This window comes from Rhagoletis pomonella, unplaced genomic scaffold (assembly GCF_013731165.1).
Source record: "Rhagoletis pomonella isolate Grant_MI unplaced genomic scaffold, Rhpom_1.0 Rhpom_scaffold_00006, whole genome shotgun sequence".
Lineage (NCBI taxonomy): Eukaryota > Metazoa > Arthropoda > Insecta > Diptera > Tephritidae > Rhagoletis > Rhagoletis pomonella.
In genome coordinates this window covers 45,379,273-45,391,781 of record NW_023458560.1, presented here as the reverse complement: position 1 = coordinate 45,391,781, position 12,509 = coordinate 45,379,273, and the positions used below count along the sequence as shown (strand labels likewise).

The window sequence follows — 12,509 nt, the reverse complement described above, 5'->3', positions numbered from 1 at the left end:
TGCCTATTTCTCGTTGTTCGCTTTGTGTTGCCGCAGTATTCGCCACAATATATCAATTTAAAAGAGGTGCACAAATTTTTAAATGTTTTCTTTACAAATCTGGCAATACCATACCATTTCGCAATCAGCTGATCGCATAAATTGTCCATTCTTCACATTTGCTTTACGTAAAAAAGCCGCATAGTGGAATAAATTGCATTGAATTGCATTTACATCAGTAATAATTGCTCATATCCACTCAGTTCAGCAGCAAAAGTATGTCAAGCAGCTTGCAACGTCTCGTCAATAATTGCAGTAGAACGCCTTCATTTTGGCAACATGTAGGCCTAACCAAGCTGACACCAAAAGTGGCGCCCAATCACCTCCAGCGACGATTCACCGCCACTGATCCCACAAAGGGTAAAGGTCCAATTTCGTGGAAGAGTTTAGCCTTTATCGGTGGTGCCGGTGTAATTGGTCTAGGCTTTATGTTATATGTAAAAAAGGAAAAAGAAGAGGCTATTATGCGTGAACGAAAACGACAGTTGGGCAAAGCGGCTATTGGTGGCCGCTGGGAACTCGTTGATCCCGAGGGTAAAGTACGTAAGTCGGAAGACTTTCTTGGTAAATGGCTGCTTATATATTTTGGATTCACGCATTGTCCGGATATATGTCCTGATGAGTTGGAGAAAATGGCAGCTGTTGTGGATGCGATAGGTAAGGTGTTAAGCACATAATAGAGATAATACTATATAACTTCCATGAATTTTTAATAATCTTTGGATTGCTGTAGAAAAGTCACCACAGTCGCCAGATATCCAACCCATTTTCATCACTGTGGATCCGGAACGTGATTCTAAAGAGATTGTTGGCAAATATGTGAAAGAGTTTTCACCAAAGTTGTTGGGTCTCACCGGAACCGTGGAACAAATACGCAATGTTTGCAAAGCATTCCGTGTTTACTTTAGTGCTGGCCCACGCGATGTCGATAATGATTATATTGTAAGATTATCAATGAGATTTATGTGATATTTCCATAATAATGCTTTCCTGCACAGGTTGATCACACTATCATCATGTACCTTGTGAATCCGGATGGTGAGTTTGTGGATTATTATGGACAAAATCGTGATAAGGATCAGTGCATAAGTTCTATAGCAGTAAATATTGCCAAATGGAACAGTTTAAACCAGAAGTCATGGTTCGGATAAGGAGATTTGCACAAATATAAGTGAAAATTTCTTGTTATCCAGTTCCAAGGAAAATGTTGATTTTTAATGTGTGGTTGCATTTAAACATGTCTGCAACTAGAGCTACGCGCAATAAATTTATTTAAAAGTATTTGTTTTTAACTATTGCCAAAACATGTGTTATTTTATTTCAAAAGTAATGGAATGTGGCAAATCGCGGAAGCAATATGCAGAGCAAGTTTTTGATACGGCTATCAGCCCTATTCCCAAGCCAATGACAAAACTCAACGTTTGACTATTGTCTGATACATGGTGGAATATAATTCCACCATGGGCTGATGTAATTATTTGATTTTCGTTGCAGGAAATCCATGAACCAAAAAGACAAGATCACGCGGGCAGGAGACTAGCCCGTTAGAATCGCATTTAGGAAAAAAGTTGAACCGTTTGTTTACATTTCTTCGTTGTTTACAATTTGATGGTGGCTTTTTACTGCAATTTTCTTCATTTTCGCTTGTGACAACGTGTGTACACATAAGATAAAGAATAATTTAACACAACGGCACGATTTATAGAAGAATTTGCATAATAAAAATGATTTTTCTTGCGTTCAACAATTTCGCGGTTTTCTCCGTTCTCTTCGTTGTTTACTTCTTACAACAAAGATGGCGTCGAGATTTCGGCAGCTGGAAAATAACTTTTTTCGTTCTTTCGTTCCCGCGTGATCTTGTGTCTTTCGTTCATGCAGGAAATCCCTTATAAAAAATAGTCTGGCATCTTGCTCTGTTATTGACATTTCATTGTGTCAATTTTGTGTTGTCACCACTGCTGCTGCACACGAAGCTTCTTTTTGGCATTTCACAGCGCTGTCCACGGCAATAAAATAATTAATTTTTTGCGAAAACAAATAAAAACAGTGCAAAATGGTATATATTTTATATTAATATAAGCTGGAATCTTTGAATGCAACCAAAAGTGTTTATATAAAGCAAATCGCTAAAATATGAGCTAAAATACAGTGGAATTGGATTTTCCACTACACCTAACCTAAAAAATATTTGGTTGCTCATCGATTGCCTGTGCAAGATGTTAAACAAGTGCAAGTTTCATTATATATTTTTTCGTTTTAGCGACCTTTAATGCTGCAAGGGCATGAGCGTTCTATAACGCAAATTAAGTTCAATCGGGAAGGTGACTTGTTGTTTTCATGCTCTAAAGATCAAAAGCCAAACGTTTGGTATTCACTAAACGGCGAACGTTTGGGCACTTATGATGGCCATCAGGGTGCGGTTTGGTGTTTGGACGTTGATTGGACAACATCAAAGCTCATTTCAGGCGCTGGTGATATGACCACGAAGATCTGGGATGTGGAATGCGGTGCTGTGATTGCTTCGATTCCTGCCAAGTCATCTGTGCGTACCGCCACTTTCAGTTATTCCGGCAACCAAGCGGCGTATTCCACAGATAAAGCTATGGGTCAAAATTGCGAGCTATTTATTATCGATGTACGTACAGCAGACTCGAGCATTGCGGAACAAAATCCAATTTTACGTTTACCAATGCTACCATCGAAAATCACTTCCATGTTATGGGGACCATTGGATGAAACCATTATCACAGGTAATGATAATCAGCCATGTTCTGCAATTCCCTTTGAATCCGAAGTTCGGGGTTTGTGTTCCACCTACCGAGTAATTATTTTGAAATCATATTTTAAACATATCGTAACCTTTTAGGTCACGATAATGGACAGATTTCTATATGGGATATTCGCAAGGGTGGTCGCGAAATCAATTCGGTGAATGACCACACAGCTGGTATAAATGATATGCAAATGAACAAAGATGGCACAATGTTTGTCACAGCTTCCAAGGATACATCAGCCAAGCTATTTGACTCCGAATCGTTGATGTGTCTTAAGACATACAAAACTGAAAGGCCGGTAAACTCTGCTTCAATTAGCCCTATCATGGATCATGTGGTATTGGGTGGTGGTCAAGATGCTATGGAAGTGACCACGACATCAACTAAAGCGGGCAAATTTGACTCACGTTTCTTCCACTTAATTTACGAAGAAGAATTTGCGCGTCTTAAGGGTCATTTCGGTCCCATTAACAGTTTGGCCTTCCATCCGGATGGCAAAAGTTACGCTTCAGGTGGAGAGGATGGTCTCGTACGTGTGCAAAATTTCGACAGTACATATTTTGAAAACATCTTCGAGTAGAAACTTATGCTTATTGCATAGTTTATATATTAGTCCCCAATAATAACCTTTTTTGTAACTTTATTTGTGTGAAATTAAAGGTGGTACGCAAATATGTTTGCAAATAAAATAAACTTCAAAAGATATGTGAGAACAAGAAGAAAAACTAATTACAATTTTATTTTTTTTTAAATAAATGAATACATACATATTTTCGTGATACAAAAAAATTTTAATATTTTGTATATATCGAATTTATGGAACAAAAGCATAGTTCAATAATTAAATCGAAATACTCCATTAATACACAAGACTATAGCTTTTCCTCTATCCACAATGTCTATATAATGTTTATACATATATATATATATATGTTTGGATTTCCCCTTAGAAGAACGACCGCTTTGTTTTCTTCAAAACGACAGGTTGTCCTTGCATGGCGGCATATTGGGCCGCAGTCGGTGCGTAACCTGGTGGTGGTGGCGGTATGCTTACTGCTCCGGTTGCAGTCGTTCGTATCTTAGCGCCCGCAGCTAACGATAATACATGAGGCTCTTTTACTGCTTGTGTTGTGTTGAACGTAGCAGGAGCAGTTGCAGTCACATAATGATGTTGGTAGTACTGTGGTGGTGGCGCAGCATAGTGTGCTGAATAATTGGGCGTCTGCATTTGATGTTGCTGAGCATTATAATTGTATGTTGGCATGTATGAATTAGGCATATGGTTTGGTGCCACCCGATTAGCAGCAGCTACATACATGCGCTGGCTCTCTTCGTAGGAAGGAGGCGGTGGACGCTGAAAATCAATACATCAGCAGTTTACTTATGTATGTATTTAAGCATTTGTTTTATGCTATACACTTACATGATTGAAGCCACTGGCTGCAGCGCCATTGAGGGCAACGGGCGCTGATGGCGGTCCGGCTGTGGTAACAATCTTCCTTTCTATAATATAAATATTAGTTAGAGTATTTTTTATAGTTCATTGTTTTTGCTATTACCATTGGACATTGTCAGACTATGCGGTATTTTTGAAATTTTTATCAAACTTTTCAATTTAGCAAGATATTTTTTTGGCGTTCATTTTTTGATTGAACAATTTTTAAATGACGTTTGTTTATATGCGATGACACTAGAATCAAAACAAAGCGAGCGATGCCACTAATCCACAGGGTTGCATTCAGTGTACTGGTGACATACGAAATATATTAGGGGTGTTCCCATCGAAGCTTGGTACTCGGTACTTGGAAATTGTTTCCCATTGTTCATGATATTTCCCCATTTTGTTTCCCATGTAGCTGAGAACTTACAGATGCGTACTACCATTCTATAGGGCCTGAGTTCAATCCCTGGTCCGAGCAAAATGTAACGCCCCCCTGCAGGCAATGGCAAATCTCCGACTTTTCCGCTTTGGAAATGGTTCTCATTAAAAACTATTTGCTGTTCGGAGGCGGAATAAATATTTGGGTATTTCCATTCGTGCTCTAACATTTGGAATCACACCTCAATTTGGAGGAGAAGCACAGCCAAACACATAGCAAAAGTGTGAGAGCGCTCGCCTCATATTTCTCCGACACATTTGGTGTAGAAGCAAATTAAGTACAAAGAAAAAGATTTGTCGCAAAACTTATGTTAATAATTTTATTAATACAATAACTTTTATATTTTTTACGCTGCTTCAATCTCCTCTAAGAATTTCCGACATTTTTCTTTAAGCACCTTCACGGCTTCGATGAAAATCACGTCAGGCTTAAGTGCTCCTACCGATTCAACACTAAATATATAGTGATCACGTACACGTGCCATTGTTACTGCATCTTCCAATTGCGGATAGCGATATACGTTACGGCTGCATGTATCATAGCGTGCATCTTTCACATAGGCACAGTCATTTTCATCGATTCCTATAACACCGGGAGAGAAACATTTTTGCAACAGAAATGCTTCTTTGCCCTCTACTCTGCGATTCAATTTAATTTCCGGCAACAGCCTGTAGAAAGCAGTAGCTACTGGTGAAAATTTTGCGTGATCATTGCCAATACCCTTCACAGCCAATAGACGCAAGTCCAATTCGTGTCCCGGACGCAATTGATTAATCAGTATGTCATCATGTATACAACCAACATCTGTTTCGCTGAAAAGTTGTGATTGTTTGCCCTTTGGTAGCCATTTTATTTGACCGGAATAAACCTTGTGGTTCTTGTAGATGGTGTCGAAGTTTGATGAGTCCTTTACATCTTTGCGACGCGTACACTTTACCTTCAATTCAAATTCTAAGGTATCATGTTCATTTCCTTGATCACCACTCTCCTCGGTTTTGTACAAAAAGCGTCGAGGGTCTGCGCGTAGCGGAATGAGACCCAAGCGATGTGCTAGCACTTCATCTTGCATAATTGATGTGTTATTATAAATGTACACCTTTTCAATAGCCATACTAGGCACTTCGCTGAGCATAAGACGACGGAACGCGTTTGCTATGCCCGGATGGACACCAATCATATCAAACTCCATTTCGTTGCCATCGTATCTGGAGAAAGTTTATTAATAAGTTAAAGGAATTGAAGGTAAAAAGAGGTTTTATTTACTTTACAACAACTATTTGGAACTTGTTTTTAAAAGTTTCCAAGTTAAAAGGTTCATCAGCTAGTCCATAATCGTGTGGATCCTGCTTCAACTTGTGCTCGTCCATATACAACCTGGGACGTTGGGTATCTGTAGACATTTTTAAACAAGATATTTTATTTGGTGGTTTTTTTGTAGATTTAATGTCCAGATTGAGTCGAAAATTGTATTTTTTACGAAAATTGTCGGTGTCCACGTGCGTGACTAGTTTTGTTTTGGTATTTGTTTCTTTCGGCGATAAATGATAAATGTCATCAAAATAAAAGGGTCAATGAACGTTGCCGGATCGTAATTCCTTTAGTAAAATCTTTTTAGTAAGTATTTAAATAACTTTAAACGATAATTTTACACAATAGAACACAATTAGTTCTTCTTATAAAGAATTAAGAAGTAACTTTAAATTACAAAAAAAAACGCCTATAATTTGTTTTACAAAAACGACTGCCTTGAAAGAATCCTGCAATGGTTGTCAAAAAATATCCCACTGATTTAGGGTTAGCACCACTTTTCGCTCTTATCCCAGCTGTCATTGGACTTTCAACAGGCTGTATTGAATTTTACCGGGATTTACGATTTGTTTATTTTAATTTACGCAGTCTTTTTTTAACACTTGGATGTAAATTTATAATAAATATGTAGAAGGCATCAATGCTCATCATTGATTAAATATTTTCAAAATGGCAAAACGTTTCCAGCCTTTTAAAGAGTTCGGCCGAAGCACGAAAAAACCGAAATTAGATGTCAGCATAAACAAAGGGCGTCCGCTAGGACCAAGCCAGTCTTGGCCAAATCACCTACGCCCCAATGCTGTGGAGGTGGCGAGAGTGGACAGCCCGGTGGGCTGTGGCTCAAACAATAACAATTTGTGGGACGATGATGACGACGATGTTATACTGCTAGCAACACAGGTAGCTGAATCCCAAGTGGCAATCAAAAGTGCATCGGCGGTAAATATCTCCGAAAGTGATATTACTTTCAGTGAATTCGCACCACATGTGCATGCCACCACAAGCACACAGCGAATTACAACAACGACATGTGCCGCGGTAAAAGCCACTGTAAGCGCGCCACCGACCACAGTGGATAAAAACAATCATTCGGAATTATTTCTTGATGATGATGATGACCTTGTCGAGTTGTTGGATGCGGCAACGAATGGCCAAAAGCCCGAAAATACAAGTGGAGCGCGGCAAAACCAGGAAGTAGAAAGTGTTTTTAAAAAACCGACGCAAGTACTAAGTGGAATAAATGGTGTCAGTAAAAGAATGTCAATGGGATCGACCCAAGCTCCCGCTATAGATGGACAAAGTGCAGCAGTGCGTCGTCAAGTAGCAACGGAGCGGCAAGTAAAAATGCTGACTGAACGTTTGGACGCGTTGAAAGCAGAAAACGCGAAGCTTGCGAAAGATCTCAGTGAATCGAAAGGCAAAATCGAAAGCAAGGATGGAGAGGTAACTTATGAACATATATATATTGTATGACATTCAGTTATTAAAATTTCGTTTGCAGTCCTCCCTGCTGCGAGATGAGCTGCGCCATATGAAGCAACAATTGCAAACATTGAAAATGGAGAAAATTATGAGCGCTGAAGCCGCCAAAACGGAATGCAAAACAAAAATTGCCGAACTGGCTAGACGTGTGGAGGCCAAGGAGTCGGAGTTAAAATTACGAAACGTAGAATACTCTGTTCTAAAGATGCGGCACGCCGATGAAACCCAGCGGCTGGAAATGAGTATACGCAATGCTAATGTTACCGGCGATGTGCCAATGGAGGAAGGCGTCGAAAATCCACAGGAAATCTGTAATGTTCGTTTTCTATGCCGCCTGCGCAATTTATCATTGACAACACCGCAGCGCGCGCTATTGAATTCGCAACTCACCGAAATGAATGCTAGCGCCTATGAACGTCCCCGAGAGCGCGGCGACACAAAACGTCAACAGACGCCGTTTCAGCAGGAATTGGCTAATGCACAAACGCTGCTGGCGCAATTACAATTGCAGCAGCAAAAACGGTCATGGACTACCGCCGAAGCAATGGATTTCAATGAACGCGCTATTGCATCTGCTTGCAATGCGTTGCCCGAATTTTGGACTTACGTGCATGGACTTGAGTTCCCCAAGCACTGTAACATACATCCCTATCATGATTATGATCTGCGTAAGGACGACCAAACGTTCAGTGCGCGCAATTTACATGTAGCGCAAGAATTTCATGCAGATGAACGCGCGGTTAGTTTGCGGCGCTATGTGGCTGCTTTGAGTGTAATGTGCGCGCAGGCGCCAAATTTCGCACAACAACTGCTCAAGCAAGAACATGGCGATTACGCACTGCTGCAGGTCGCATGCCATGCCATTTCCAAATTGGGTTATTCCAGTGAGATCTGTGCGCATTTCGGAGCGCTGGAAGCATTTGCAACGCTCTTGCGCGTGCTATTGCGTCAGATGCGCGCAGATAGTGAGGATCACTTCGAGTTGCTAGTAGGCGGATTGCTGAAACAGCTAATTTTTGTGCGTCCGAGTGCGTGGATTTTTCAGGAGATATCCTATTCGGTGCTGGAGTTGACGCGATTGCCAGCAGCCTTAGCGCTGCTCTGCGTAAATAGCGACGAAAGCACATTCTATAGCGATCGCATGCGTTCACTCTATCGCTTCTCAAATGATTCATGCATTCTGCAAGTATATGCGGGGCTATTAGAAATAGCATTTCCACTGAACGGTGTCTTAAGTGAAGCGCATCTGCGGCTACTGGCTGTTATTTGTGAAAATCATGTGCGTTTTGCACACCACTGCTTCATGAAGCCGCCAGATTTCATATACAAGCTGTTGCCCTCCTACGATGATGATGATGATGACGATGACGACGATGATGCCGAAGATGGCACCGAGAACGAACAGCGTATGGATACAACAGAAGAGCAGACCAATAAGCAGCAAGCGCGCGTGCCAACAGAGAGCGTTGACAGTGCAACAATAGCAAACGACTTGGCCGCAACAGCGAATTCTAGCGCAGTTGCGCAGGAAGTGGCTGCACAGCCCACAAAACATAGCAGCATTAAAGGGCGCGCCCGATGTGAGTGCTATACGAAGCTATGTTTGAGCGTGGTGACGCTGCTCTTCCAGCTGATGCGACAATGGCAGTGTAACGGACGAAAAATAGGTGCGTGAAATAGTTACTCTAGAACGTACTGACTATTTCATATTAAATTCATGATTTTTTTTTTGTTTTTAATTTCATTAGAGACATTACGCGTAGCAGAGATCTCGCAAATATCCGTACAGTTATTGCATACGATTTTTTGCGACAACTACTCGACGCACCTCTTCCGTTATGCCGAAGAGACAACTAAGCACTATTTGTGGTTGATCTGTGAATGCTGGTCGGAAAATGCTAAATGCTTAAAATTTAACAGCGTACAAAGTGCGTACGAAACTGCTTACATACATACATACATACATTCATACAAATTTTGCACAGTAAATTTTATTTGTATTTTTTTCTTTTTTAGTGAACTTTCTTGACAAATTGCGTGCCTTTCATATTATGCCCAAACAGCTAAATGAAGAGGGTAATGTTGCTAATGTAATTAACGATCTAAAGGAATGGCATTCGTTAACCAATGATAACTCAACGTGTGGTGTTACTGCGGATCCAAATGCTATGGTCAATCTGCCATTCGCTGCTGAAAAATTGGACATAATGCGTTGTGCTGTTGATGAGTCGAAATTCTTTGAAGGCCTCAATGGCTATGCATTTAATTTTGAGTGATCAGTCGCAGCTACATCTTAAGATTTTGTATGTTGAATTAGATAAGTGTTAGTTGTTAATGGCTTTTTTGCGCTATGCAACAAAGAAAACGGGTTACACACTAAATTTTATTAGTGCGTGGCGTTTTGACTATGGTTTTCCTTATTTGTTCATAATTTGCCATATATTATTATTTCATCGTGACTATTGTAGTTACTGATTTTTAATGTAATTCAATTTGAAATGTTAAATAAAAGAAAAAAATTTTTTTGATTTAAAAAACCACGACGTGGACTACGTGTGAGCAAGAATAAACGATTTTCAACTCTAGTTCGGACGAAGGTAGGGTATTAACGTAACCGGAACGACGCAGATTATATCTAGCCAGGTATTGTTTTTAGATATATGGCCACTACATATGGACATATGTAAGCATATTTTAATATACTGATAATAATTGATTTCTGAATTGTACGCTGGTTCAGGTTCATTTCAAGGCATGTTGTTGTAGCAGCATACAAATTCCCCAAAGACTTTTTGGGGAGTGTTGCTGGAGTGACAGTCCTTGGCCAGATATAAATCTGGGTCGTTCCGGTTACGTAGACCCGACTGTCGTGGGAACGTCATTTCAAGGCATAAACACATTTGATTTCGTTAAGTGTAAATGGTTTTCATGAACAAGTAATGTTGAAGCCTTTTTCATTTAACTTTTTATAGTACACACTTAAAGGAAATATATGTATGTATGTATGTATGTAAATAACGAAATTTCCTAAATTACTTTTACCAACTAATCACCCTAATTATTTGCAAAGAATATAGAAAATTACTTATTTTACAAACATTTATTTTTAAGTGATTTATAAATTGCATAAGAATATGAAACTGCATATTCAAAAGTACTTTCTTGCACCTTTACATTTTACAAACTCCTTAATTTTGCGTTCGTATAAAAGTATAAACCATTCAATGAGTATTGCTACATAAAATGCTATTGTTTATTAATACATAATATGTTAATATTATGGTACTTTAAAGTGATGTGTATAAATTGCTTTTAATGGACTTCAAATATGCATACAAATAAAAGCGTTGTGATAAGACATGTGCAGTCAAACTCAAAAGAATGTACTATTTTGAAAATGATTTTTTTGAAAAAAATTTTTGGTTTTGTGCAAAGGTGTAGACGAATGGCAGCTATTTAGAGGACAATCAAGAATATAATAGTGAAAAGAATGCGTCACTTCTAATGTAATTATTAATATTAAAAAATTTACAATAACTAAAGCATTTTGAAATGTTACATATTTGTTGATATCGCTATCGATATATACAGATATACATAAACATGATTATGGATAACTGATTATAGCCATCGCTATGAATTTATCTTATTTTTCATCGATATCGTTATTGATTTTATTATAAATTTATCGAACTATAGTCGAAATATTAATCGATAACCATTAATATCGATATTTTTACGATATCTTTATCGGTATTATGAATGGTACAGGTATTTATCGCTATCAGTATTACGATTGACATATATATATATTTATCGATATCAATATTATGATCCACGTAAAAATTTATCGATATCCAACATTAGAATCGATTTGCGTATTTATATCGCTATATATGTACATACATATGTATGTGCATATTCATCAATTATCCACCTAATGGTCGAAATACATATTTCTCGATATCAATATTTTGATCGATTTGCGTATTTAACGTTTCAATGTCAGTACATCCTACGCTCGAAAAGCCAAAAATGCTTGAGGTACAAAAAACCGATCGCCCTCCAAATTAGCGCGTGCCACAAAGTCTTTAAATACATACTTACACATATAATTCACTTTTGGGTTTTGATTTGAAAAAAGGTAAACTTAATACTAACAATCTAATACTTAATTAGAGCTAAGTGTGAATACAAAACGATACGGAACTATATAGCAAAATCGCATTTACTTAAAATAGTCCGAAACGCTAAACATTTTTGTAGTATGAGTATTACAAATACAATCAAGTCCACATAAAATTCCATAGGTACAGACATAGGGAAAGAGAGGCAGAAAACCATTATTAGGTGATTCGAAATCAAAATTCGTAAGTGCCGATAAATTATAAGCATATAGTATGTATGTATGTGCATCCAATATAATTTTCGCCTTATCCAACTAAAAGGGGGACATTACCATTTTAAAGGTGTGCTTTTGTTGTTGTAAGCATTGGCTCTACAAATGAAGATAGAGAAAAAGAGAAATGCATTTGTATACATATATATATGGTAAATGTGAAAACAAAATAATAATCTATATAGGATACTAAAATGTTTCTACACATATAAAAAGGTACACAAGTGCTCACTAAAAAAAACGATGAATAACAATAGACAAAATTATGAAAGTCCTTTTAAAAAACGACGTCTCTTACTTTACAACACCCTGCGCCTGCGCTACCGTCAATGTAATAAATGGCGTTAAGCGTTCGACGAAACGCTCATGATTACGCTCCAACTCGCGCTGATAATCCTTTTGATCGCTCGATATTAAATTACGATTCTTCTTCAAAGCATCGGCACAACGCTTGGAGAATTCACGGAAACAGAGTCGTAATTTATTTTGATGTTTTGTTGGCACCGTCACGCCATCGGAGAGGTTAGCCAGAAAAACCGTAGCCATTTCCATGGGCCCCTGATTGACTGTGGTGCCAATACAACCTTGCAGCACCATTTGTAATATTTTCGGATCGGCAGGCTCTTG

At 38.6% G+C, this 12,509-nt stretch overlaps 6 protein-coding genes across 6 annotated transcripts; 3 read left to right on the top strand and 3 right to left on the bottom strand.

Moving 5' to 3' along the window:
• The first annotated feature begins 137 nt into the window (after positions 1-137).
• On the top strand, positions 138-1,343 carry LOC118740801 (protein SCO1 homolog, mitochondrial). Its single transcript, XM_036472492.1, has 3 exons — positions 138-696; positions 773-981; positions 1,038-1,343. Exons 1-3 carry the CDS (start codon positions 258-260, stop codon positions 1,188-1,190), a joined length of 801 nt encoding a protein of 266 aa, XP_036328385.1. The 5' UTR covers positions 138-257; the 3' UTR covers positions 1,191-1,343.
• Positions 1,344-1,969: 626 nt separating this feature from the next.
• On the top strand, positions 1,970-3,542 carry LOC118740798 (eukaryotic translation initiation factor 3 subunit I). Its single transcript, XM_036472487.1, has 3 exons — positions 1,970-2,095; positions 2,300-2,789; positions 2,906-3,542. The coding sequence occupies exons 1-3, from the start codon at positions 2,093-2,095 to the stop codon at positions 3,391-3,393; spliced, it is 981 nt and encodes a 326-aa protein (XP_036328380.1). The 5' UTR covers positions 1,970-2,092; the 3' UTR covers positions 3,394-3,542.
• Positions 3,543-3,602: 60 nt separating this feature from the next.
• LOC118740804 (DAZ-associated protein 2) lies at positions 3,603-4,530 on the bottom strand. Its single transcript, XM_036472498.1, has 3 exons — positions 4,373-4,530; positions 4,237-4,316; positions 3,603-4,167 (listed from the first exon to the last, which is right to left on the bottom strand). The coding sequence occupies exons 1-3, from the start codon at positions 4,380-4,382 to the stop codon at positions 3,760-3,762; spliced, it is 498 nt and encodes a 165-aa protein (XP_036328391.1). The 5' UTR covers positions 4,383-4,530; the 3' UTR covers positions 3,603-3,759.
• A 92-nt stretch (positions 4,531-4,622) lies between these two features.
• LOC118740797 (DNA-directed RNA polymerases I and III subunit RPAC1) lies at positions 4,623-6,249 on the bottom strand. The gene is made up of 2 exons (XM_036472486.1): positions 5,957-6,249; positions 4,623-5,898 (listed from the first exon to the last, which is right to left on the bottom strand). The coding sequence occupies exons 1-2, from the start codon at positions 6,091-6,093 to the stop codon at positions 5,040-5,042; spliced, it is 996 nt and encodes a 331-aa protein (XP_036328379.1). The 5' UTR covers positions 6,094-6,249; the 3' UTR covers positions 4,623-5,039.
• A 228-nt stretch (positions 6,250-6,477) lies between these two features.
• LOC118740789 (ATR-interacting protein mus304-like) lies at positions 6,478-10,222 on the top strand. The gene is made up of 4 exons (XM_036472476.1): positions 6,478-7,444; positions 7,503-9,150; positions 9,232-9,411; positions 9,500-10,222. Exons 1-4 carry the CDS (start codon positions 6,671-6,673, stop codon positions 9,757-9,759), a joined length of 2,862 nt encoding a protein of 953 aa, XP_036328369.1. The 5' UTR covers positions 6,478-6,670; the 3' UTR covers positions 9,760-10,222.
• Positions 10,223-10,564: 342 nt separating this feature from the next.
• On the bottom strand, positions 10,565-12,503 carry LOC118740807 (dedicator of cytokinesis protein 7-like). The gene is made up of 3 exons (XM_036472501.1): positions 12,181-12,503; positions 11,943-11,981; positions 10,565-11,733 (listed from the first exon to the last, which is right to left on the bottom strand). Exons 1-3 carry the CDS (start codon positions 12,477-12,479, stop codon positions 11,712-11,714), a joined length of 360 nt encoding a protein of 119 aa, XP_036328394.1. The 5' UTR covers positions 12,480-12,503; the 3' UTR covers positions 10,565-11,711.
• Positions 12,504-12,509: the final 6 nt, after the last annotated feature.